The sequence below is a fragment of the Adiantum capillus-veneris genome, chromosome 24 (assembly GCF_014529385.1).
Source record: "Adiantum capillus-veneris isolate H3 chromosome 24, ASM1452938v2, whole genome shotgun sequence".
Lineage (NCBI taxonomy): Eukaryota > Viridiplantae > Streptophyta > Polypodiopsida > Polypodiales > Pteridaceae > Adiantum > Adiantum capillus-veneris.
In genome coordinates this window covers 70,376,485-70,404,290 of record NC_140954.1, presented here as the reverse complement: position 1 = coordinate 70,404,290, position 27,806 = coordinate 70,376,485, and the positions used below count along the sequence as shown (strand labels likewise).

Genomic DNA, 27,806 nt, shown 5'->3' with positions numbered 1-27,806 from the left:
CGGAAAGATCACTTGCAAGAGAAAGGAGATGAAAGTGAGTATGCTAGGTGGATCAACCCAGTTCTTATGTACTGGGAGAATCTCATGCAAGCTATGCAAAACCCTAGACAAAGTGAAAACAATTTATTTGATGAATTCTGGCCAAGGAGTATACGTGAACAAGATCATCCTCTTGAAGTTCCATTGGAAGATGGTCTAGATGAAGTACTTAACATAATCGAGGGCCACTATTGTGGTCCAATGCGCAACAAACCTGTTGAGGAGTTCAACCCAACTCTTGATGTGGCAAAGGGAGACCTTGTACTTGTGCAACCTTGTGATGAAAATTACCCAGTTTGGTTAGGAGTGGCAACAAAACAAATATTGATCAGAACAATGACTCAGCAACCTATCTTCAAGTGAAGATACAATACTGGGCACCAATTTCAAAGAAGAAGAATGCAAGCGATGTGGAGGTTTACAAGAATTGTTGGAACAAGTATTGGAGAGAGAACATCAATGATCCTCAACGCTGGGAAGACACTAGCTGCATCATTTGGGCATGGAAGCCCAATGGTGTACGAATTCCTGAAAAAATCAAGATTCCAAAGGCAATAATCCTCAAGGCCAAAGAGAGTCAGTTGAAACTTGATGAACATGAGGCACCATCAAATGTCAATGCAAATAAGGAGGAATGATCGCTTAGCATTGCCCTTTCACCTTTGTAATCTTTTAGCAATGGTTCCAATTATTCCACCCATAGCTAGGGTCATTATCAACATTGATAATGGCATCCCACCTTTGTAATCTTCAAGAAATCTTATTCAATATGAATGGTGTTTTTTTTCACTTTAGTCACCCAAGTTTTTCTTGCAACTTACATTTTAATTGTTTTATCAAATGAAGCATGTGTGGGAAGAAAATTTTGTTTTGGGTGCATGAGCATGTGTGCGCGCGCGCCTATGTGTGTGTGTGTGTGTATTTATAAACTATCATGTGCAAAAACACTCTAGTGTATAGTATGGTTGTTGAAAACGGACCATATTGGATCTTGCAGACTCATAAGCATCCACTAAACATTGTATCTCAGTTTTCATATGTGCAGCAACCTAGTTGAATACAACCTTACCTCAAGTCCATGAGACACAAAGAATCGTCCCAAATGTGTGAATTTTTCCCTAGTTTCCTAAATATGTGTTAGTAGCTCTAAAAATAGAAAAGTACTTTTTCAGGACCTAGGGTGAGTATTTTTGGAATAACTCAAAAGCGAAGGAATTTCCATGAAGAGGGCCCAACCAACTTATCAGAAACGATGAAATGAACAACTTTGTAATTTAGTGTTTTTTCATTTGAGGACCACAAGAGGGAGTTTTCTTCGCTTTTCTGCATGGTTGCGTTGGATGGAGTAGGAAAACTTTTGTCTTCTTGTTTCATGAAGCTCTAAGCAATTCTCAGCCAAAAAGAAGCTCTCCATGCTCTTCTCAAGGCTCATCATCTCTCTCTCTCTCTCTCTCTCTCTCTCTCTCTCTCTCTCTCTCTCTCTCTCTCTCACACACACACACACACACACACACACACACACACACACACAAAGTCTTTATAGCTATGGTTGCTCAAGCTTATACATAATTAACAATGTAGGTTACTACTTCTTAATGCTTACATATCTTCTTTTCAACCTGATTCTTGCTTAATCCCCATAGATCCTATCACCTACGAGGTGTTTAGGCCGTTGGGATTATGTTCAACGAGGTGTTTTAAGTGAAAAGTCTAATCGCAATCTATGTCAAATTTTAGAGCTTTTATCTCTTCAATTTGTGTAGTTGAAAGTGCGATTAGCTAGTTGTATTGATCAGAAGCTCTTCTGAAGAAGAAGAAATTATAAATACAAAGTCCATTCGGAGAAGGGTCGGCTCCAAAAAGTTTGGCCCTCAACTAGGTGTCGAATTCTTCTCTGTGTGTGTGTGTGTGTGTGTGTGTGTGTTTTGATACATGTGTGTGATGTGTAATTGAATCTAAGTTAAAGCATGCTCTGCAATTGTCATGTTCGAATATGCTCAATGTTACACTATTGATTGATTACTCTAGTTAATTTGTAATTTTCAATGCACTTTAATTCCAATTTTTAGACATCAAAATTTCCCAATAGCATATATGCAAGTCAATAACAGATTCCAATAATCCATCCAAGTGATGATATTGTTCAAAAATTAACATCCTCTTTGAGTTTCCCCTTGTGGATGTGGAGCATCACAGCATTGGCCAAAACAAGAGCATGACCTCTATTCTCAACGTGCTACTTTCTCTTCAAAATGGAGGCTTTCTACATATGTACACTTAGTTGCATTTTATAAAAGTGATGCATGATACCTCTTGATAGCTAGCTATCGTTCATCGGACTAAAGAGTGCCCTACTATAGTTGGAGACAACAAAGAGAGAGAGAGAGAGAGAGAGAGAGAGAGAGAGAGAGAGAGAGATGGAGAGAATGTCCCCCTTTTTGTTTGCCTAAGCTAGTGATGCTACCAAGCTCGAAGGGACACACTGAGTAAGTGAACCCAATGTGAAGAGATGAGGGCCCAAAAACATCACAGTAATAATAAATACTCACAAACATGTATTCATGCAAGAGGCAAAACACACCCAATCAGTATTTTGGAAAGTTCACTTCACCTTGTGGAAACCTTTTGGGCAGAGATCGAATGCATATGCTGATCTCTCTCTCTCTCTCTCTCTCTCTCTCTCTCTCTCTCTCTCTCTCTCTCTCTCTCTCTCTCTCTCTCTCTCTCTCTCTCTCTCTCTCTCGGGGTAATGCGCACACACATAGAGGTAGCACAAAGAGGTTGACACCATGGAGGGCTTGAGAAACTAGTATTCTTTTAGTCACGATTTTAAAATGCAATACATATATATATATATATATATATATACACACACACACACACACACACACACATGCACGCACACCCATATTTATCTTTATCATAGCATTTCGTCACTGTTCTCTCTTATTGTTTCTTTATCACTTGTGCATGCCTGCTGGTGGCTGGTCCCTCTCTCTCTCTCTCTCTCTCTCTCTCTCTCTCTCTCATGCACACATACAATCTCAATAGGTCTCTCATGCACACCCATGCACACACACACACACACACACACACAGCGTACTGGTACTGGTACTGATATTGTTGTACTGCTATACTAGATTGGTAGTATTGGTGTTGTATTGGTACTGTATATACTGGTACTGATACGCGCACACACACACATTACTAGGGATAATGTGCTACTGCTACTGGAGCTAGATCTGGTACTGGTGCTACTTGTGGATTGGTACTGATACTGGTACTTTATTATACTATAATGATACTGGTACTATATTATACTAGACGGATACTGGTGCTACATATGTGTTGGTGCTGATGCTATGTGTGTATTGGTATTATATTGTACTGATACTGGTATTATATTGTACTGAACTGGTACTGCTGCTACTTATGTGATATACTGGTATTGTAACTGGTGTTGTTTGTGTACGATATTTTACAAGGCTAGTATTGGTGCTACTTGTGAAACTGGTACTAGTACTTCTTGTGTACTGGCACTAAACTGGTACTAGTACTATTGTGTAATTGTAATATACTAGACTGATGATACTTGTGTACTAGTATTGGTGCTACTTGTGGAGTGGTGCTTTCCTAGCCTGGTACAGGTGATATTGGAACTGGTGAGGAAAAAAATAGGTTGACCCTTTACCCGGCTAGGATAGAGTAAGGGATAATATAGGAATTATGAGTTGGTTCTACTGGTATTGTATTGTACTGAAGTTGGAAGGTTGTTACTTATGTGATATATTAGTACTGGAACTAGTACTGTTTGTGTACAATATTATACTGGATAGATACTGGTGCTACTTGTGATACTAGTACTGATACTACTTCTATACTGGTACTATACTGGTATTGGTACTAGTACGGGTTGTGTACTTTAATATACTGTATTGGTGCTACTTATGTATTGATACTGGTGCTACTTGTGCACTAATAGTGTACTCGTACTGGTACTGGGATACTGGAATTGGTGATTCTCAAACTGGTGTAAATATGGGTGGTCCTTTTGCCCGACTAGGATAATGTAGGGATAATATGTTAAATTCCTTGGACATTATTTTATGGGGCTAATTGACCTAGGGAGTCTTGGGTGAAATATAGTAGGTAATTCAGTAGTTAAGATTTTGGAGGTGCCTTACATGACACTTAATTGACACCTTAAATGCCACCACCACACACACACACACATATGTTCATTCGGCGGGTCTCCTAGCTCTGAAAACTCTGTCTTCTTCTGCTTAATTTCACGGTGGCTCCCTCCTGACAGGTCCGTGCTACAACACCCTCTAAGTGTTATCTCTCTCTCTCTCTCTCTCTCTCTCTCTCTCTCTCTCTCTCTCTCTCTCTCTCTCTCTCTCTCTCTCTCTCTCTCTGTGTGTGTGTGTGTGTGTGTGTGTGTGTGTGTGTGTGTGTGTGTGTGTGTGTGTGTGTACATGGCGGTGCTGCTACACCAAACCCCTCTTGAAGCTGGGCCTGCCATACGGCTAAGAAGGAAGGTGGCCACTTGCTCCAAAACCTATAAAAAGGTGTGCTTTACATGCTTACTTAGCATTAGTGGTGTGTGTATTTGGGAGAAGTGTCTATACTATAGGACTGTGAGGATTTTACCTGCAAAGGGGTAGTGTTCAATGTCGGATCTATGGCAAAGAGCAAGGATAAGCAAGCTATTATGGAGTTTGCTGCTCCAACTCATTCTCAGGTGACTTTTGGCATTGAAACGGACTGTTGTCCGAACTATTTGATGGTTGTGAGTATTCCTCATGCATATACCGGTAGAGGCACTTGAATAGCTTCTTCTGCTGAACTTTATCTCATAAGAGATTGTAAATGAAACCTTCTCTGAATATATGTTATGATTTTTTACTATTTGTCTTTGAAAGCAATCTAGTTGGGTGACATATATAACATGTGGGATACCCATGCATCACCTGCATACGGTACCAATGCTAACTAAACGTTGTGTTGTTTCCATGGGTGCAGGTGAGGGTTACTTTCTCAACTATGGTTTTCAAAGTTCCTTGGCTCGAAGATGCGGACTATTATATCTTCTGGCTCTTGATTTCAACACTGGTGTATAAAGATTGTTCTGTATATGAATGGGAATCGTACCTGCTTTTCATTGACATAGTTTCTAGTGTCTTTTGTAATCTGAAAGGATTCTTTGGTGTATATGTTATATTGTTATTGAAACACACACACACCTAACACCAAGAATAGTAGTGATCCTATTCAAAGACCTAGTTACTATATTTTAATCCCTAGATGTTTGTCTTAGATAATTTTACCTTGGACCGATCCTTGAGGGATAGGGCTCTCATCACACAGCTTATAGGTTCGCCTGGTCGGTTGAAGGCTGAAGAGGCTACCGGTTCTTACCTTTGGTGGTATATCTCTCTAAATAGCTTTTTATGGATTTTGCAGAACTTAACACTATCTCAAGGTATAGATCTTTCTATGGTGCCTCTTTCTAAAGCATCACTTCAGGTACATACTTAGATACATTCATGACCCTATGGCATTTGAACTGATTGCAGGGGCTTCAACCTGATCTAGCCAACTCTTTGGTTCAAAACATGTCGTTTGATAAATGTGTCCATACCCCTTGCCCAACTTGTCAACTACTCTAAGGAAGGGGTGGTAAAGTTATCTGAATTGATTGAAAACATTCTTGCCCTGGCACTTGCTCACAAAGGGGAGTTAGCCAAGTTCTCTTCTGATGATTTCAAGAACATGTTACTTTTAAACAAACTACACATATGAGGATTCCTTTGGGATCATGAGCAAAAGCATAAAATATATCATTGATAGACTATGAATGACATCCATACTTTTTTCAAGCTGGCTACCAAAGCCTTAAAACTCCTAGAGGAGTAATGTCTTCCTTGAAGACAATATCAGATACTGTGTTGATAAGACTGATTTGAACCTTCAAGGACATTTTGACTTGATACATCTCTGCTAATGCTTCATAATCGACCTTTGTTACTCTCATCTACTTCACAAGGCAGTAGGCCCATACACAATGGGCCTACTACCAACCCATCGTGTATGACGCCTAGGATAGGGCGGGTACACACACACACACACACACACACAGAGTACTGGTACTGTTACGGCTACTGCTATACTAGACTGGTAGTATTGGTGTTGTATTGTATTGTATATACTAGTATGTATTGGTATGGTACTGGTACTGATACGTGCACACACACACACACACACACACATTACTAGGGATAATGTGTTAAAACTGGTGCTACTGCTACCGGAGCTAGATCTGGTACTGGTGCTACTTGTGGACTAGTACTGATACTGGTACTATATTATACTATATTGATACTGATACTATATTATACTAGACAAATATTGGTGCTACATATGTACTGGTGTTGATGCTATGTGTGTATTGGTACTATATTGTATTGATATTGGTATTGTATTGTATTGAACTGGTACTGTTGCTACTTATGTGATATACTAGTATTGTACCGCTATTGTTTGTGTACAATATTATACTGGACTAATATTGTACTGGTACTGGGATACTGGAACTGGTGATTCTCGAATTGGTGTAAATATGGGTGGTCCTTTTGCCCGACTAGGAAAATGTAAGGATAATATGTTAAATTCCTTGGACATTATTTTATGGGGCTAATTGACCTAGGGAGTCCTGGGTGGAATATAGTAGGTAATTCAGTAGTTGAGATTTTGGAGGTGCTGTAAATGACACTTAATTGCCCCTTAAATGCCACCACACACACACACATATGTTCCTTCGACAGGTTTCTTGGCTCTGAAAACTCTGTCATTTTCTGCTTAACTTCACGATGGCTCCCTCCTGACAAGTCCATGCTACATCACCCACTACAAGAGGTTGTGTGCACTTGTGACGTTTTTAGCGACAGAAATACATTGGGTTTTTATACTCCCCGGCGTCGCTAAGGCCGTCGCTAAAAGGTCGCTACGAAAACGTCGCTATGAGCGTCGCTACGGGAATGTCGCTATGAGCGTCGCTTTAACCGTCGCTATACATGTCGCTATATAGCGATGCATATAGCGACGGTTACATGCTACCTATAGCGACACTCATAGCGACGTTGCAGAGCCTTATATAGCGACGCCCGAGAGTAAATTTTTTTTTTTGTGGCAGGGCATTCACCCATCAACCATATTGAATGTTTCAATAATAGAGTAAACCTAAATGAATCCAAGATAAGCCCAGATTCACCTTTGAAAAAAAGTGCAAGGTATAGACCCAAAGTAGTCACCCACAAGACAATATAACCATTAACTCCATCATCGATAGTATTGTTTGCAGAATAAAGATACAAAACTGACAAAAGTAAATTGATGAAAGTAAATCAATGACACTTGTACACATCATAGGCAAAATCACCTGATTGTTAAGCTTTGCAAATGTAATAGTTACAACACCATTGTCATTATTGAGAAAATATACATGGTTTTCCAATAGTTACAAAAAGACGTATACACGTCATCTCATTATACATGCTATGACAAAAGGAAACTAATGCTATCTAGCTACGGTTAACTGACGTCGTTTAATCAAACGTCAGATTCTGTAGAAAAAAACAATAAGACAGCTTTTTGTAAGTATAAACATATAATTTACAAAACAATACAACAAATAGAAAAGAGTAAACCCTAATACTAACCATGCTGCCGCGAGAACTCAGAATGTCCATCAGGGTGTTTAAGCCCTTTTTGCCTGCATACTCTCGCTCGGACGGTGTGGGGTCGCGTCCTGTCCATCGACCACTGTTCAAAACATACAAAGAATCCATTATGTTAGAATTTAAAAGTACAAATAGACGTAACTACCAAACCTAAAGAGCAATGCAAAAACACTTACAAAATCGGCCCCAAATGATGCCCACCCGCTGCTCCCCAAGTGGTGCGAGCTCCCTGCCTCTACTCGCGTTTTGGCTACCTCCTTTTGTTGGTTCCACTTGTCAGGATTTGCTCACTTCGCATTCTTCCAATCTTCTTTGGCCAGCCAATCTGGTTTGTTCCACCCATGCTTTATTGCTTTTTGCACTTCAGAACGCTTCTGCTTGCAGTATTCGCGCATTCGAACCTTCATCAGGTCTTCATTGAAGCGCTCATCCTGTGTTGACATGGGAAACCTGTCATGAAGCATGCTGATGACTCTGTCTTTTAATTCACTTGGTACTTCACTCCAGGTGTTTAGTATGTAGTGTCTAAACACCTGAGAGCAAAGACCGCGCATGCACGAGATCACCTTCTTGCCTTCATCATCCAAGATGATGCCACTGCTGAAGTCGACGGAGTACGGCAAGCCCTCTCGCCTGTGACGCGTGAACCTAGGGTTCTCGACAGGGGTCTCTAGCAGCGTGTCGATGGAAGTACGGCCGTCAGGTGTCTCCACTGGAGTCTGGGCCCCGAAGCGAGGAGTGTCGAGGGGTGACTTCCGGAGGAGTAGGTAGTGGTGTGTAGCCAGGAGCGGCCGATAACTGCGCAAAAACTGGCGTAGATGGCGATGCCGTGGCTGGTGTGGGGACGGGCACGAGTGTGAAGATTGTCTTATCGACACCGAAGCTTCAGAGCGCACTGAATGCTCCAGCAGAGGGAGACGCTAAAGGAGTAGAACGACGTGATGGCGCTCCAGAGCGATGACGATCCTCGTACCACTGCCTCTACTGGGGTGACAAAGAAGAAAGAAACTCATCATCATCCATACCTGCATTAAACACACGAACATTTAATCTTAATATTGAATGGAGAAGAAAATATGGACAAGTAGATAGATAGAGAGAGAGAGAGAGAGAGAGAGAGAGAGAGAGAGAGAGAGAGAGAGGACTCATAAAGGGGGAGGTATTCCTGTGTAGAGAGATTCCTGTGAAGTTCTTGTGAATTTGTTTCCCGTGTGCATTCTACGTATCTTGTAAAAGCACTGTGCTCCGAGTGCAATGTAGCCTGAGGCTGCAATCGCGAAGGAGGTGATCCGTCTCTGCTCATAGATGCTGCTCGTCCCTCCACTAGATCTAGTTGATCGGATGCTTCCGATCAACTAGATCTAGTGGAGGGACGAGCAACATCTATGAGCAGAGACGGATCACCTATCAACTAGCGTCTCTTTCATTCGATCAACTAGATCTAGTGGAGGGACGAGCAACATCTATGAGCAGAGATAGATCACCTCCTTCGCGATTGCAGCCTCAGTCTACATCGCACTCAGAGTGTAGTGCTCGTCGGCATATCAGACTTTCACGACACACCGAGGAGTGTCCCTGCTTGTGAGAACATACTTGGAGCATACGTACCAGCAGTGGATGCAATGATGATTAAACACAATTTAAATTTCTCAAGTATAGCCACATGAATACAATATATATTATAAAACATAGCAAAATTGTTCAAATACAGTGTTTATGGCTTTAAGAGGTCTCTCTCTCATCCTCGCATAGCTCAGTATAACTCCCTATATCTACATAGAGCTCTCTGTTTAGGCAGATGTCCTCCGTTTCATTTTGTAGGTCCTCTACATGCACCCCATAGAGAGTAGCAGCTTGATGCTCATCTGGCACCACCTCAGTGGCTTCTGACTGAGCATTCTCTCCAATCTCCTCCATTGATGTCACCATGATTGGCACATGGTAGCCCTCATACGTCCGTGCACTACGAGGGGCTACCTTTGTTAGTCCGGGATAGTCATGTATGGTCCACATTAGAATGCCTCTTGATCAAAGCATTCCATCGACCTGTGTGTCGGCTCACATCCACCACTTCTATGCCAATCCACAATTGTTGTAGCTCTTCCAATAGTGGATGAAGATACACATCCATATTCTTCACTTTATACCGCCCCGGCACAATCAAGCTTAGCCACAGGTGCCCCTTCTTGGTAGTCAACCACGGGGGAATGTTGTAGTTGACGATGACAATGGGCCATACACTATAAGATGTTGATCTCTGATCAAATGGATTTACGCCATCCTCAGCCAGGCCTAGGCACCAAATTTCGAGCTTCCTTGGCAAAATCCGGTCATGTTTCGTCTATATGTTTCCAGGCTGCGCAATCTGCAGGAGTCCGTAGCACACCATCCGAAGATTTATTCTCCTCATGCCATGATGCTAGGGCGGCCATGGACTTACATTCGAAGAAATGCTTGATGCGAAGAAGCAGAGGAAAATGTCGCAAAACCTTTTGTGGAATTTTTGTTCCGTGGAGATCTACTCTATATCTCTCGGAATCACATTTCAGACACTTCTCCATGTCTATGTATTCCCCTCTAAAAAGAATGTAGTCGTTAGGACAAGCATGAATCGAATTGTAATCCATCCCCAAGTTTCACAAGATCTTTCTTACTTCCTCTCTGGAATCTGGCATCACATTATCAGCTGGCAGTATGTGCTCTTTGAGCAATCTACACAGCAAAAAAAATGCGGTACACTTGTGTAAGTAATCTATCAGATCATTATACATCTAGATCTTTTTATTAAAGTAAACACATTGTAATAGATCACCTGAAAAGCATTGTGACGCTAGTGTCACTCCATCCAAACTTTGCTTGCATGTTGAGAAGAACAAGGAGCGCCTTCAATCTAAACACATGTGCTCCATCATACAATGGCATATCGGCTTCACTTTTGATATCATCATAGATAAGCCTTTCTGAATCCATGATCGTCTCGATCATTTCATCGATCTCGGGCTCAAACATTGCCTCATTGGGAATGTGGTCTGCATGATCATCCTCCGAGCTATAAGAGGCTACATCTTGTGGCCTCACGTTTGTTGCTTGACCAAAGCGCCTATGAACACGTCTATTGGGTTGCAAGATTGCTACCTGTTGGCCAGCGTCAGAGTCCGACGAGTTATAATTGGCAACAACTCGATCTATAATAGATGGATCAAACTTGCCAAATTCGCGAACATGCTGCAAAGAAACACGTCTTATCCATTGCACAACATGCTTGCATTGATTACAAGGACATAAGATCCTTGTGAAGAGATAGGTGTTTCGGTTGGACGGCCCCACATCCTCGTCACTACTCATAATGAAGGTAAAAACCTTATAACCTGGACATAAATTTAATCTTCTATTTGCATCCTCCGTATTCTCTCTCTCTCTCTCTCTCTCTCTCTCTCTCTCTCTCTCTCTTTCTCTCTCTCTCTCTCTCTCTCTCTCTCTCTATAAACTACCTCACATTCTCTAGTCATGTCCAATCCCCGCACACCTCGGTCTAGAGGTACATGGAGATAAGAACCACCGGGTTATAATCTCGTCTTTATTGGTCAATGCCTATATTTGTGGGTACGAGAAATCTACACACCCACATCTACATGATAGTGCATGTAGTGGAGAAAATCCCTTTGCCTCTTCTCTAGCTGTAGCAATTCACAACATATTAACATATCTTCACAGCAGATCTTTGTTCGAGGGATTACTTAGCACATTACATGTTGGCCTCCAATCTGAGTATCATCCCGTTGAAAGCTTTCCAACTTAAGGTCGCATCCATAGAGAGGAAGAGAGGGATCACCGTTCGCCTAACTCTAATTTTGTTACTGTAATCCTGAAGGTAGACTTTAATATAAAAAGTAAATCCAAAATATAATCTTAAATCTAACCTAATTGAACATGTGGTGATTCGCGGCTAATTGAATATGGTTAGTGTGTGAGTTAGTAGGTGTCAAATTCTGATGAGAATATACAAATTGTTGTGTAACTAGTGTTTGCTCTTTGGGCAAAGCGCGCATTCATTACATGCACTAAAATCTAACCAAAAGATAATTTAATCTTAAATCGAACATAAATCTAGATCTAATCTAATCTTAAATCTAACTTAAACCTAAATGTAATTTAACTTAAATCTAAATTTAATTCAGTTAATCTTAAATCTTGTCTTAATCTTAAATCTAAATCTAATCTAATCTTAAACTCAACATAAACCTAAATCTAATCCAATCTTAAATCCTAAACCTAAATGTAATTTAACTTAAATCTAGCATAGCTAGCTTAAATTTTGCCCTAATTTTAAATCTAACCTAATCTTAATCTAACATAAATCTAAATCTAACCTAATCTTAAAGTCAACATAAACATAAATTTAAATGTAATCTAACATAATCTTAAACCTAATGTAAATATTAATCTAACCTCTCTCTCTTTGTGTTCTCCCATTACCTCTCTCGTTCGTCTTCTCCCCCTCTCTCTCTCTCTCTCTTTGGCTTTTTATTCTCTCTCTCTTTCTCCCTCTGTCTCTTTCTCTTTGTTTTCTCCTCTCTCTCTCATTCTCTCTCTTTACTTTATCTCTCTCTCTCTCTCTCTCTCTCTCTCTCTCTCTCTCTCTTTTCCTCTCTCAATGTGTGTGTGTATGCATTCTTTGTTTATGCATGTGTGTGTATGTGTTTTTTGTTTATGCATGTGCTCTCTCTCTCTCTCTCTCTCTCTCTCTCTCTCTCTCTCTCTCTCAAAGACACAATGTGTGTGCGTGTGTGAGAGAGAGAGGGGGAGAGAGAGAAAGAGGGGAAGGGAACATGAGAGAGGAGAGGGAAGGAGCATACCTGGCTCTCCTTCCTCTCCTCGTGTGTGTGTGTGTGTGTGTGTGTGTGGGTAGGGAAGAAAGAGAGAGAGAGAGGGAGAGCGCGGGTTACCTCTTTCGCTTGAGCATCGAAAACTCAGATCTGAGAGCTGAGCTTTTGGCGCTCTCGATTTATTTTTTATCCCTGTCGGTGTCACTATGAGCGTTGCTGTGAGGATTTTACCTCTCTCTCTCTCTCTCATGCACACATACAATCTCAATATGTCTCATGCGCACGTGCGTGTACACACACACACACACTGTGGTACTTACCTATGGGATTCTGTAGCATAAATAACATTTTGGATTCATATAAACAAGCTTCCTAGTTTACCTAATAGGTATCCACCGTGGGATATTGCCCTTGTAAGTATAAAAGGTATTAAAAACCTTTGGCTTGCAAATAATGTGGTTTACTGGCCTCTCTAAACCCTGTCGTGAAGGCGCTATGGTGGTATCTGCCATGACAAACCGCATCACATGCGGCCGCACAGGCTCAAATCCCCACGAGGGGCTCGGTCCACTCAATACTCCCTATATACTCCACATATTCAAGGATGGTGGCCTTCCTCCTTCTATTTAAGAGGTGAGGGCGCACTCTGCACCTCACTTAGCCTTGTGTGAGTTTTCCTTGAGTAAAGTGTGAGGACTGTTTATTTTTCTCTACTGCACCTAAAATGGAGCTTGTAGAAGCTACAATACAGGTTGGTTACTATGCTTGGTATCACAGATTTCGTTAGTCATTTTCTTTTATTGTTATGGTATGTGTGGATGGTTTGATTCGGCTTGGTAGAGCATGCTATGAGTTGGTTGATTGGTAAGGACCCACGTAAGGACCATGGTGCTTTTGGTAACACGACTAAGGAGTATTGTCCCTCAAGTACCTATAACTGTTATAGCCCCATTTTTGCTGGCTGTGCATATCATTTTATGGTTAATGATTGATTCTTAGGGCATAACTTGCATTTTACTACTGATTTTCTGGCTTCGCTGAGAAAACTGTTCATTTGCTTGTAATATTGGGGTACTACCACCTGGCTGGACCATACAGTATATATTTTTATGCATCATCAGCGGACTGTACGGTATAAATTTGTAAAAAAGGAGGGGTCTAACCCGGTGACTACTGGTTTCGATTACATGACAATGCTTGGAAACACAGCTTAAAATATGGGGGGCATAACCTGTCGCTTTTTTTTAATAAAAACCACTTTATGGTTGCTTTAATTTGGCAAAAAATGGCACTAACTAGGGTTTTTTTGCTAAAACCCCTTAGTTGGGTTTCGGTTTTTTATTGATAACACACATTAGCTTAAATAAAGATGTACTTAACAATGATGTTCTGGCAAGGTTGTACTTAACAATGATGTTCTCGCTGGTAATTGGTACCACTTTACACTAAAAAGCTATTCTGTTACTCTGTGATAACTGGCTCATTGGTTTGGTAAAAGCCTTGCCCACAGTGAAGGTAAGTATCCCATCTTGGAGCTTTGGGTACACCCCGGATGGGTTTTTGCTCTTGCATATGGATGTGTCGCTATCGTTACAGTAAGAAGCTTTGGGATGGGGGTGTTCCCCGGATGACTATTGGCTTTATGCTTGGTACTGTCGCTATAATTCATTGACATGATAAAACTGTTGCTGGTGGAAATTGGTATAAACACCTCTGGTTGGGTGTACTTAGGGAATCCTTTTGGCCGTACACTACCTGCTAAAGCTCGCTGTTGTTGCATATTTGGGTGACCCTGTGTGGTTAGGGCCCAATTACACTACATGTTGGCCCCTATTTTGATATTAGTTGATAGGACGGGATAATGCGATACTCTATTTGCATTCACCATTTGACTTGCTGGGAGTTTTGTGACTTATAGAAAGTAGGAAGGATCGGATTCCGCTTTAACTATATTAGTTCTGAATTATTCTACAATGGGCCTATACTCGTTTATAATATGTTTAAACTTCTTTATAGACGGAGCCCCATTAATTTATTCAAAGAAGGTTGTGTTGGAAAACTTACCATTTGAAGTGGTAGGGGGCATCGCCCTCTATGCTAAAACTAAAATACTAAAACTTTGGGTTTATAAAACCTTATATGAAAAGAACATAATTACTTTGGACTAAGCTAGAATGTTTTTAAAAAAATATTAAAAGATAGACATGGATAACAACTGGTATAGTCCATTGATACCTGTAAAACACATCCAAGGCTAACATATTTTCTCTCTTGTTTGGATGGATGCATGTAAGGACTCTATCTTATCTTGGTTTTTTTTTGCTTTTAGCAGTTGTCCAATACAGGATTACACATACACCTATTGCAAGGGAAGTACTTCTGATATCTGTATACTGGAATGAGGCTTCATTCATACAAGCATTGTACAAAGTAATTATAAGATTGAATTGTTTTTGTACTTATTATTTCCCTTTCTCTGAAGCCAACTGTCTTTTGAATGTAAAAGTTCTTATTATTTATGATAAAACAACTACACACACACACACACACACACACACACACACTTAATAGGTCTCGAGTTCAAGACTTGTTGTATAGAGATGTGAGATCTCTCTAGATTTTCCTTACAACGTTAAAAAGTTTCCTCTCTTCTCCGCATGCATGCTTGTGTGTGTGTGTGTGTGTGTTGGGGGGGGGGGGGGAAGGGGGACTGCACGATGTAGCAAATGGCCAGAGGATAAATCTCTGTCCCCCTCTCTCTCTCTCTCTCTCTCTCTCTCTCTCTCTCTCTCAAACACACACACACACACACACACACACATTTTTTTGGGTAAATCTCTCTCTCTCTCTCTCTCTCTCTCTCACACACACACACACAGACACACACACACACACACACACACACACACACACACACACACACACAATAAAGAAGCCATTATTTTGTACGATTTCAGCCCATTGAAAATGCCCTCAACCTATTATGAACCCACTACACCCTTTGTTGATACCACCCTTGTCTTATACCAGCACTCAATTGCATGACTAACCTCCCGAGTAGCTCTCTCTTCTCCGGCATATTGTCGACCTCCCACACAAGGAGGCACTTTCCCTCTCAATGGCCAACTCTCTCTCTTCTCAAGGCAAGCTCTTCCTTCAACTCCTTCCCGAAGCCTACTCCTCTCCTTTCATCCATAGGACATGGCCAACGCCCCTTCGACCTCTACCCTTCTGCAAAAGAAATCCCTACCAACACCACTGTAGTGCTAGGTGAAGACTTTTGTGACAAGAGAAAGAATGTCCATACGAACAATATGGTCGCCTATGTCGAAAACACAGTAGAGGCAAGGTACAAAAGCTGAACTTCTAATGCTTGGCCAAAAACCACCCTGGTTTGACTTTCTTTCTCTCTCTCTCTCTCTCTCTCTCACACACACACACACACACACTCTCTCTCTCTCTCTCTCTCACACACACACACACACACACACACGGGTTGGCTACTTGCTTTGATCCCTTGTAAGTTCTCTAGAGGTGCACACAAACGCGACACATGAGGTTGGCAAACTTAGATGTCCAAGCGTCCACAACACTAGCCCCTTCTCGCACTTTTCGTACATGGACTAGCATGGCATTTTTTTTTGAGGTTGCTAGAGGATTTTCCCACGTGAGCAGTAGCTTGGATGAGAGACGAGATAATAATGATGGGGATGTACTACTTGCTGCACAACCAAGCCTCCGATACCTCTCTCTCTCTACATCTTGAGGTCATGACGGACTAGCGCAACTATAGCTCTCTCTCTCTCTCTCTCTACGATTGGGGTGCCGTGGAAGCTAACAGAGTTGTGTGCCTCTCTCCCTCTCTCTCTCTCTCTCTCTCTCTCTCTCTCTCTCACTCATAAACATACTCACGGGCTTTATCAAATAGGCAATGGAGCCGCGCGTTACCCACGAATCCCCTCCTTGGCAGAGCATCCTTGGGGTGGCAATGCCTCCACACTATCTCACACGGGCATGCTCAAATGGGATCGACGGCTAAGGTGATTTGGGCCGTCAGATGCACATTTGTAAATTCGGGGAGAAAAGTAAATTCGGATCAATCCACACCCCATGTCTTGAACCTCCGACCTCCCCACCACAAGTCATGTGCACTAACCACTATGCCCTCATGCGTACGTTGAAATATAAGGGATTCGAATATGTCATATTGTAAATGTGAATCGATTAATAAATTCAGAACAAATTTGTCAATTAATAAATTCGAGGCAACGTCAGATCTAACGATCCATGATTGACGTGCCCCGTGTTTTTCTCCTCCACCATTGATCCCATTTGAGTGTGCTTGTGTGATATAGTGATGAGGCAATGCCAATGGAGAGAGAACGATGCGTGGATACCTGGATACTATAGTCCAAAGTTTTTATAGCTTGTTTGAAGAAAAGTACAGATAACAATTGGTGAGTTTCTAGATAGGTTATTTTCCGAGGACGGGCAAAATGTGAGCATTTTGTGTTGAGTGATTTGTGACGGCAACTCGGCGCAACCAAAAGCCAAAGGCAAGCAAAAGCAAGAGAATTGAATGTAAAAATTGCCCGCCTACGTAGGTACCCTAGCTTTGCCTCTTTATAGTGTTGAAGGGACTCACACTCGTCTCATCAACCTAATCCAGACCTGTCACGCACACTCTCTCTCTCTCTCTACTAATCTTAGTAAATGCAAATTCCCAATAATATTTGTGTATTCGAAAAAATATGTATATATCCGCTTGCAAAAAAACCCCATGTTTCTGGCTTGGCTGTTTTCACAGCCGCACTCTCGAAAATTGAAATATATATAGACCGCATTTTGAAAATTAAAGCGCGGTATTGTTTTTAAAAAATTATCGTTTGTTGAGAGAGAAAATTACAGTTCAGTTTTGCATGCAGCAAGCTGAAGCGCAAAGCAATCATGCAAAGAGCATTAAGAAGCTACCTCGCTTTGAGCTGTGTATGTGTGTATGCAAGCAGATAATTAACTGCATTTAGGTTCTCTCGCTGGAGTCTGTGGGCGTCTCTCTCTATTCTTTGGCCACTCTCTCTGTACCTCTCTCTAGCGGCGTCCAGCCTCACCTGATTTTTGGGCCTTCATTAATATTGCTGCAGTCGTGACTCGTGTTCTCTCTCTCTTCCTTCTCTCTCTACACCTAAACTTTTGCCTATGTGCCAAGACGTGAGAGCCATCATCTCAGCTCTCAGCTCATTCATCGTCTACAGACCCCCCCCCCCCCCTTCCCCCCCCCCCCTTTTCTCTTCACGTTGTTTGCAGCTGTCAACCATAGGAAGAGTCATTGCGTAGACATTAAGCAGGATTTTCAAGGCAGGGAGCGTCAAAGGGAGGGGAGGATGCGCTTAATCCCACACAGTCAAATATTAAACATTAGCAGCTTCTTGCTTCTTTCAAGAGCAGCATTTGCAGAGTTGCGTTGAGAGCAAAACAATGTGCAAAGGATTTGCTCAGGAATTCAGCTTTGGGCTCAAGCATTTGCTCTTGCAGTGTGTGGCTCTTAAGGCAGGGGCTAGAATATGCAGGCTTTTGTAATGGTGAGACGACAGCTCCTTCTACTTCCCTGCTCAAAGCAGTGCCTCATTATCAGTATCAGAAAGAGCAGGGGATCTTTGCTGGCAAACAGGTCAGCCCTGGCCCTGCTGTTGGGCCTTGAATGAGCGACACAGACGCTTCCTTTGCAGAGTGCAGGTGCAGCAAGCCTAATCTGCCCAGGGTGAATGTTCAAGCTATTTTTCTGCTTTTTCTGATGCGAGCGCTTCGAGCATTGAAACCGGCATTCCGAGGGCTCTCTGCCTTGTGCATCACCCTCTGTCAATGCTCCTCCTTGCTAAGCACAAAATGCAAGTATCCTTGATTTAAACTCTGCTTTCATAATCGGATCGAGGCAGACCTCTGCTGAGCTCAAGCTCATTTCGTGTACCTGCAAGAGAAGATCAACACCTAACCTTTTCAAGCTTTCACCTTAAAAGTCACCAGTGTGATTGCCTCTCAAAGAAAACATAAAGAAAATCATTGCAGGAGCCAATGGAGTAGATTACCATTGCACCCTCAGCTCTGAACCACATCCACAACCTTGATTTAAACTTGCAGCTTCTGGTGAAGGCTACCAAGGCCAGGATAAAAGAATCAACAGGTTGGTCTCTTTGCGGTTGGTTTTTTGACTTGTTTAGCATCTACAGCATAGAGATGTGCCCAGCCAGTAATTGTGAAATGAAAACGATGCCGCAAACATCTTGTTAAAAGCAGGTGGTTTGAACTTCGACACAGAACTCCATCGTCTGGATACCTTGTTCATGTATGCCAACAAGTAGACAATCCAAGTGATAAATTTTGTTTTGCTCTTGAGCAGCTGCTAGCCAGAGGTCTGATATATTTGGAAAAGCTGCCAAAAGAACAAGAAACTTCTTACACTTCCTTCTTATCAAAGATCGGCTCTGGCTATACTCTCAAGAGATTCAGCATCTGAACTTTTTGTGATGATGAAGATTGGACAATGAGAGGAAAGGCAGGGGCAAGTGGGGGGCTGCCAAGGAGTGGATACATAGAGGAGTATGTCTACCCGTATGGAGCGCCTAGGAGCGGGCAGATTATTGAAGAATGCTATCCTCATCCCCGGAATGGGAAACTAGAAGACTACCGCACATTCGCGTTTGATTTGGGAAGTGTAGATCTTTGTAGTGGGCCAGGTGGGCAGCTCCCATGGAAGCTCGAGGATGTGATGGCACGTGCAGGGGAAGAAGCTGATCAGCTTGTTGAGGTCACTCTTGATGTCAGAGATGATTCAATCTTGTTGAGGAGTGTGCAAACGACATCGGATGATCCAGAATGCAGGATACTCGCGCAGGAGTGGGAAAAGAAAAGTGGGAGCTCATTCATGAATATCGTAAGGACTGCATCAAATGCATCAGGACGGCTCATCAAGCAGATTTCAACGGATTTATCTACAGATGTTCTCAAGCGGACATCATCAACATCACGAAGGATGAGCAAATTCTCTCAAGAGCTCAGACGTTTCGCAAATGGCAGTGGAGGAAACTCTTCAAATTTGGACTTTTCTCTTTCAGGTCCTGGCTCGCGAGCTCCTTCACGGGTGCCTTCATCTATTCGGCTTGGCTCCTCCAGTCTGTCTCAGAGAGCATTTTTACAGCGATGCAAATCAAGTGCAGAGTTTGCTCTTGAAGGGCTTCGCTTTATCAGTAAGGCCACCGATGCGTCCATCCAATGGCAAGAGGTCGAAAATCGCTTCTACAACCTTGCTTCGACAGATAACCTCCTTGCGCGGGCAGATTTTGGAGTTTGTATTGGTCAGTGCTTCTCTTTTTTTTATGCCCATATCCAGACTTGAGCTGGTTTAGTATAGGAATGTTGTGCCAATGTAGTTTTGTACTTGCATGTCCACTTTTTTTATATTTATGGCTATATGTACTCTTTGCCCTACAGAACATGTGACACTTCCTACAACACTGACTGTCTTCATCTTGTAGGTATGAAAGACTCTGATGAATTTGCCACAGAGCTTTTTGATGCGTTGTCACGAAGGCGAGGCATGGTTTTGCAAGCTATTTCTATGGATGAGCTTAAGGACTTTTGGATGCAAATCAACAACCAGAGTTTTGACTCGCGCCTACAGATCTTCTTTGACATGTAAGACCAGAAAAGTGTGTGATGACTGCCCTTATCCTTTTTTTAAAATGTCATTTTTCTTCTTGTTTGTTCGAATCTCGATCATGAAACAGAATGCGAGTTTTGATCTTCCAATGTGTGCAGGTGTGACAAAAATGCGGATGGGCGTATCACGGAAGAGGAAGTTCGAGAGGTATGATCAGGGAGCAAGTAGGATAAGTAGTCATCCTCATTGCCTTGCTATCTTGCACCATGTTTTCTGTAAGAAAGTTTGTGGTGGGAGTCTCACTTGTCTCTCTTATAGGTGATAGCATTGAGTGCCTCTGCAAACAAGTTATCAAAGCTTAAAGATCAAGCGGAGGAGTATGCTGCATTGATTATGGAGGAGCTTGATCCTGACAATATAGGCTACATAGAGGTATACTGCCATTACTTGTTCATTTTCTCAGAGTAACATGGGTTGTTAAGGATTGATGGCTTTGCTGATTGCTTGATTCATGTCTGAAGGACTGAATTCAATAGACCCCCCTATGATTACTAGAACTAGTTCAATTAATGCAAATTCAAACACATTTTCTTCTGTAGGCATTTACTTTAATAGGTTCTTTTGTCAACAGTTATGGCAACTTGAAGCTCTACTTCAAGGACAGCAATGCCAAGGCTTCACAAGAGATGTGCTCAGCAACTATAGTCAAACTCTAAGCCAGACCTTGATACCTACACATCGGCGGAACATTGTTTATCGGACATCGCGTGCAGCAGTACGCATGTTGGATGAGAACTGGCAGCGGTATTGGGTTGTCCTGCTTTGGGTGCTTGCCATGGGTGGCCTTTTCTTATGGAAGTTCTTCCAATACAAGCAGAGATCGTCATTCTATGTGATGGGCTATTGCTTGTGCGCGGCAAAAGGTGCGGCGGAGACACTCAAGCTCAATATGGCTCTCATCTTACTCCCTGTGTGCAGAAACACCATCACCTGGCTACGCTCAACTATTTTGGGCTCCATTGTCCCTTTTGATGATAACATCAACTTCCATAAGGTGCCTTTCTATTTGCATTGTGGTTTGTTTAAAGGTGGACCTCAAGTTGAAGCTATAGCCTGTGGGTAACACGAGCATGTCGCGTTTGCAGAAAGAAAGAATGCTTGTGTTTCAGATAGAATGTTTGTGTCTCAAATTGGCAAAGCTGACTATCTACATGCATGAGCCATATCTATGAGAAAATGCAAAGCTAATGATAGAAATCCATGTGCCACTATAACTGCGAAAAAATGCTTGGGAAGTTGAATTTAATGATGCCACCCAATACCTACGTATGTTCATAACATGTGTGGGCAAACTCGTTGCGTTTCCACAATGCAACTACAGTACGAATGAAACTATCATGAACATACATGGAATGCATTGTTTCATTCAACTTGTGTATGTTCTTCTGATCAAAGCAGAATCTAATGAACAGATCATGTCTTTAGTGTGATATTCTTCGGAAGATAATCAAGGTTTTCGTTTTTGTTTATGGTTTATGCAGACAATTGCAGTAGCTATATGCGCTGGAGTGCTGTTGCATGGAGTAGCACACATGGCATGTGATTTCCCTCTTCTGACGAGTTGCGACGATGAGAAGTTTGAGAAGTACTTGGGGTCAAAATTCAACCATGTGAAGCCAAGCTACAAGAGCTTAATGAAGGGAGTCGAAGGAGTAACAGGGCTGCTTATGGTGATGCTCATGTTCTTTGCATTCTTGCTTGCATCTAAGTGGTTTCGGCGGAACCAACTGAAGCTGCCTTGGCCTCTTCATAGAATGACAGGCTTTAATGCTTTTTGGTACTCGCACCATCTGTTCACCATTGTCTATGTGCTGCTCATTGTTCACTCCCTCTACCTTTACCTCACCCATGACTGGAGGCAGAAAACGGTAATTTTGTCTGTTTCTCCTGCTTTGCAATTGTCTATGTTTTGAACATATCTGCTGTAAATATCCACGACTAAGTGAAATGATCCACACACAAACACACAATGCCAACACACTCTCTCTCTCTCTCTCTCTCTCTCTCTCTCGTGACCTGGCCCAAATTGAAGACACAAGAATACCCACATTTGTCGCACTCTTAGCTGACTAGGCCCACAACGCCAAGCAAAACAAGCACAGATTTTTGACTACTTAAGCCAAGCAAAACATGGGCGCGCGAAAACACACACAGATTCGTTGACACTCTCACCCTCCTGGAGTCTGTACTTTTAACGGCCCGTTTGTCCCGTCATAGCTGCTCACTTGCGCGCGTAGAGGCAGAGAGAGAGAGAGAGAGAGGGAGAGGGGGAGGGTGGTATTCCACTCTTTCACGACCCGCGGCAGATGGGTATTGAACTCATCAACTTGTGCGGGAACTCCGGGTTTCAGTTTTTATAGTTATTAGAGTTGAGAGAGAGAGAGAGAGAGAGAGAGAGAGAGAGAGAGAGAGAGACGTAAACGCTTAAATGCACGATTTGTCACGTTTGGGCGAATGGCTAACATCATGACGAATTCTCTCTCTCTCTCTCTCTCTCTCTGCACATGGCCACCCCCCAGCCGGCCTGCTGCATCTAAACTGAGGTGTGTACATACGTGGCAAGAACTTTCTGCTGTGGCTGGGAGCCTGGGTGGCCTGCTGGTCGCCCAGTCCAAGGCCACTGATTTGTCCGGCCTACTGGCGCCAATGGGCTTCCTTCTTTCCAGCTGTGCACGTGTTGCATCAATTGTTGAGCAACCAGTTTCCCATTGGTTCCACACTTTACCCTACCAGCCTTTTTGGAAAAGCTTCATCAGGAAGGCTGGAAGGGTCAGAGAGAGAGAGAGTCTCTACGAGAACCATAGCTTAAGCACGAGGGGAGACATTGGCCATTGAGGGTTCCACTGGATCGGCAGAGGAGCCAATGGAACCCCCAGTAGTAAGGCCATGCTTTTGCATTGGGAGAGTGCAATGTATCAAAAGGGATGTATCCTCAGCCGATGTAATGAGCTGAATGGCTGATGGTTCAGTCCGTCGTACTCCCTCTTGGACCTGGGAGGAAGTAAAGTTGCTTGTCATCTGCAGGTTGACAAAAATTAAACAATGCATTGAAAAGGGCATGCCTTTGGCACCCAAATGCAATATGCTAAAAAGAATGTATTGTTTTGTCCTTCAGGCCAACTTTGTCGTCTACAGGGCATTAGTATGATCTCTCTCTCTCTCTCTCTCTCTCTCTCTCTCTCTCTCTCTCTCTCTCTCTAAATTAAACCATTTGTAACTTGCGCCTTGTTGCAAGTGCTAGCGTCCCGAGGAAGTGTGATAGAAACTCTATTTGTTGGCTTGATGAAATAAGTTTTAGTTATGAACTAACTATATACAGATTTGCAGGTACTCTAGTGGGTTGAATCTTGGTGTGACTGCAAAACATTTCAGCCCCAAAATGTGTCAGTACAAACCACCTCTTCTCAATACAAAATGCTAAGGATTCTCTAGTGCAAAGACCAAGAAAAAGAGGGTTCAAAACGCCCAGCTACAAGGGTTTATAGGTTTTAAGTAGTTTACATTACAGGTTGTGAAACATGATTAACATTCATGTTTGCATCTATGGCATTGAGTTGAAACGTCCTGGCAGCTTTTGTCCGAGATGGCATTTTTTTTTTTGTTTCCTGTCTAGAAAATTAGGTTGTAGAATACGAAGTTTCAAAACGTGTTTAAATTTGCTCAGTAATTCCTCTTATTGGTGTTGAAACTTGAAAACTCTCACTTTAGCTCATACCTTGTTTGGGGAACTAAGAAAGTGCAATTTTGCCTCATGTCATTGATGTTGTGAAGTGTTAAGATACTATAATTTACAAATAAGCTGGCTTGGCTCTATGCGCAACACCCTAAAGAGGATTGGAGTTCTTCTTCTTGACAAATTTACCTGCACATTTTGGTGCTTTGCATTGCAGGCTTGGATGTATTTGGCAATACCAATCTTGTTGTACACAGGAGAGCGTGTTCTGAGGTCATTCAGGGCCGGCTATTACACCGTGACGGTAGTGAAGGTGAGACCCCTTTCTATCCTCTGGATGTCCTGTCTCCCAAAATGCTCATATCAGGTCTTCAAATCTATGCTTTGATAAGAAAAGTTCGTTCAAAAGTTGCAAAGCAGAAAGAAAGACTGTGCATATGAATGGATCGCGCATAAGTATTATATTGCAATACTTCAAAGCAGTGCTGATCTCCATTCAAATGCAAGTTCATAATTGTACCATTAGGTGAGGAAGGTGTTGCACAAATAGTATTTTTTTGCTTACCCCAAAGTTAGTTGTAGCTTCATTACAATACTGTCACTTTCTCAGATTTCTTCTCTCTGTTTGGCTCATTCCTTGATGTCAATCGAATGTTATGCTTGTATTCAAATGATTAAGACAGACACTGGAAATTCAAAGAGAAAAGTTTGTTGTGCTTGGCTGTTCAAATTCCTTTCCAATTGTAGTGTATCATGAGTTTTTTCAAAGGGGTGGATTGCCATTTTTCATGTTATCACACATCTTTGTGTTATTTATGGCGCTTGCAGGCTGCCATATATGCTGGTAACGTGCTGGCTCTTTCCATGACCAAACCTCCAGGCTTCAAGTACAAAAGTGGAATGTACATGTTTCTGCAGTGTCCTGATGTGTCACCATTTGAATGGTAAGATAATAGCCTTCTTTTTGGACAAGAGATCTGATTTCCAAGTTTTATTCCAAAGTGGTGTTTGGGGCATGCATTTCTGCTAACTTATTGCGACCTCATGGTAAAGAGCCTACTAGACGTACATAAACATTGACATTTCTTGAAGAATATGTCAGATTATTATACTGATGACTTTCCAAGTAAATCAAGAGGATATTTATGCATGGCAATGAGGTACATTTTTGTGCAATCATGATTTTTCACACAATGGACCGCCCATGTGTGTGCTTTGATCCCTATCAATATGCATGCTTGTAGCAACATAATAGCTGGTGGTCCATAGGCTGCTGCTAAGAGTTTACATACTGCAGGCACCCTTTTTCTCTTACGTCGGCTCCTGGAGATGGTGTGTTGACAGTGCATATACGTACTCTCGGTGATTGGACTCTAGAAATGAAAAGAATATTTTCTGAGGTATTTGCTCAATTATAGCCAAGAGTGTTCATGCATGTATCTGAGCCTTAATACCCAAGGGTAATATAGATCATGGAGCCTCCAATAGCTGGCAAGAGTGGGTTGCTGAGAGCAGAGTGCAAGTTCGGCAATGAATATAGGTACCCCTCTGAATTTGTTTGATCTGACTCTTAATTTTGGATGTGTCAAAATTAAGTGGTATGTAAATTATGTGTGTGGATTGCACACATTTCAGATGAAATAAACTTATCAAAATATGCTGAAGCCAGGTCTTACTATTGATGTGGTTTTACTCCGAATTTATTGTTCTCTAGGTTTCCAAAGCTGCGAATTGACGGTCCATACGGAGCACCAGCACAAGATTATAAGAAGTATGATGTGCTTCTTCTTGTCGGGCTTGGTATTGGAGCAACACCATTCATCAGCATTTTGCGGGATATGTTGAATAATATCAGATTTGCGGACCAGCAACCCTCTATTCCTGTGAGTGTATTCCCTTGATGCATTTTAGCTCCATCATGTTACCAACCCAGTATGCGTTCAACTGATGTATAGGTGGTAACCCAATGTTCATTTGGTTTGATGTAACCATGCAGGATTCAAGCACGAGCTCCACTTCAAGCTCAAGCTCGAACTCTAGCATAAGCTCTTTGGAGTCCAGCATTTCGTCCAAGAGTTTGGAGAGCTCAGGTTCGAAGAAGAAGAGGAAGGCTCTCTGCCCCTCGAATGCCTACTTCTATTGGGTAACAAGGGAGCAAGGCTCATTTGAGTGGTTCAAGGGAGTAATGAATGAAGTTGCAGAGAAAGATGTCAGGGTGAGCTTTTGTTTTCTTTCTAGCTATGACGAAGAGTTCAGGCTGTCTTTTGTGCATGATGGAGTGGATGCTTATATAGCCTTGTGGATGGCTACCGTGAGTCCATAACTTTCAATTGATGTTGGAGGGGGGGGTGTGCTCCTTTGAAATAAGAGCTTGGATTTTGCAAATTTCCATAATGATAACCTCTAATTTTGCCTTGTTGCAGGGTGTGATAGAGATGCATAACTATCTAACAAGTGTTTATGAGGAGGGCGATGCTCGCTCAGCACTAATCACCATGGTTCAAGCTTTGCATCATGCCAAGAACGGCGTGGACATTGTCTCGGGGACCAGGGTAAATTCTCAAGAGTGCCTTTTTGTAGAGGACCTTGTGTGCAAAGCTGTTAATCCTTATGTGCTCTATGGCAGGTGAGGACTCACTTTGCTAGACCTAACTGGAAGAAGGTTTTCTCACGGCTGGCAACCATCCATAAGGGGGCAAGAATAGGTATGTCTGGTTCCTTGTGGAGAATTAGTCTGATTACACATATACTCCTCATCTTCTAGTAGGTTCTCTTGGTATTGCTGACTGGCAAACAAGCTACTTGCAAAGACTCATGGTGAATTTTTGTGTTGCATAATCATTAACAAGGGAGGTCAAGGGATGTCTTGTTGAGCTTGTACCGCTTATAACATGATGGTTATCTAAAGGCAAGTGGACTGACTTGTTTGACTAATAGGGGTATTCTACTGCGGACCATCCCTACTTGCCAAGGAGCTGGACAATCTAGTGCGGGATTACAACCAAGTCTCCACCACCAGATTTGAGTTCCACAAGGAAAACTTCTGACAAGCAGCAAGGAGTGTGTTTCTACAAAGGAAAGGAGCCTCAAGAAAAGAATGGTTCAGAACCTTGAACTACTAATGGGGCCCTTTTTGACAGGGATCGGTTGTACTAAAAACACAACTGCCTTGAGAGCTGACCTTGAGCTTTTAGAGTGAATAGTAGGTGGTAGCCTCTCTTTCCACTCTCTAGTAATGGCTAGCAACCTTGCTGTGGAGAAAAGAGTCAGAAGTTGGCTCTTGATATGCCTGATCTCTCCTTTTTTTTTTGTCGAAATTCGCAGCTCCCATCGGTCGGTACGGAGCTTTATTTACATATGGTGCCATTTTCTTTTTTCTGAGGGAACATTGTATATATATGGGGAGGCCTCCAGTTGAGTGTAAAAAATACACAGGGGTATGCCTTCCCCAAAGAAAGAGGAAACACTCGAGAGACCTGATTCTTATGGAGCTGAGACAACTCACAATCTTACTGTTAACCAGACTATATATATCAACCCCAAAAAATTCTTTATATTCTTAGTAATGATGATGATTTTTTTCTTTTACAGCCATTCTGAAGGAATTTTTGTTTGCGTTTTTGTCCAATATTTGAAAGAAAAGTAATGCCTCTCTTCTGTGAAGCTTGTCTACTCTCATGACCAAAATCTTTGGCCATGGCTGAACCTTACTGTTGAAAATATTGCTCCAAGAAATTACCTTGGCTATGTGAGCTTGAACTTGGAACCCTTTTCTTGAGAAGGCCTAAGGCCTTGTCCAAAGTTTTGCCAAC

The 27,806-nt window shown here is 42.2% G+C and overlaps 1 protein-coding gene across 1 annotated transcript; it reads left to right on the top strand.

The window, feature by feature from the left end:
* The first annotated feature begins 17,872 nt into the window (after nt 1–17,872).
* LOC147426557 (respiratory burst oxidase homolog protein F-like) lies at nt 17,873–27,588 on the top strand. The gene is made up of 18 exons (XM_086498904.1): nt 17,873–18,462; nt 18,743–18,785; nt 18,899–19,014; nt 19,138–19,956; nt 20,137–20,296; nt 20,420–20,468; nt 20,580–20,693; nt 20,893–21,315; nt 21,803–22,189; nt 24,212–24,307; nt 24,823–24,938; nt 25,292–25,394; nt 25,464–25,534; nt 25,709–25,877; nt 25,991–26,209; nt 26,418–26,546; nt 26,621–26,699; nt 26,932–27,588. Exons 1-18 carry the CDS (start codon nt 18,306–18,308, stop codon nt 27,039–27,041), a joined length of 3,360 nt encoding a protein of 1,119 aa, XP_086355030.1. The 5' UTR covers nt 17,873–18,305; the 3' UTR covers nt 27,042–27,588.
* The last annotated feature ends 218 nt before the right edge of the window (nt 27,589–27,806 follow it).

What these genes read in the sequence shown, in the direction of transcription:
- LOC147426557 (XM_086498904.1), top strand. Translation starts at nt 18,306, where the DNA reads ATGAGCGACACAGACGCTTCCTTTGCAGAGTGCAGGTGCAGCAAGCCT. An exon ending in CGGAAGAGGAAGTTCGAGAG is followed by an intron (nt 20,469 to 20,579) that starts GTATGATCAGGG and finishes TCTCTCTTATAG; the next exon opens with GTGATAGCATTGAGTGCCTC. An exon ending in ACATTGTCTCGGGGACCAGG is followed by an intron (nt 26,547 to 26,620) that starts GTAAATTCTCAA and finishes GCTCTATGGCAG; the next exon opens with GTGAGGACTCACTTTGCTAG.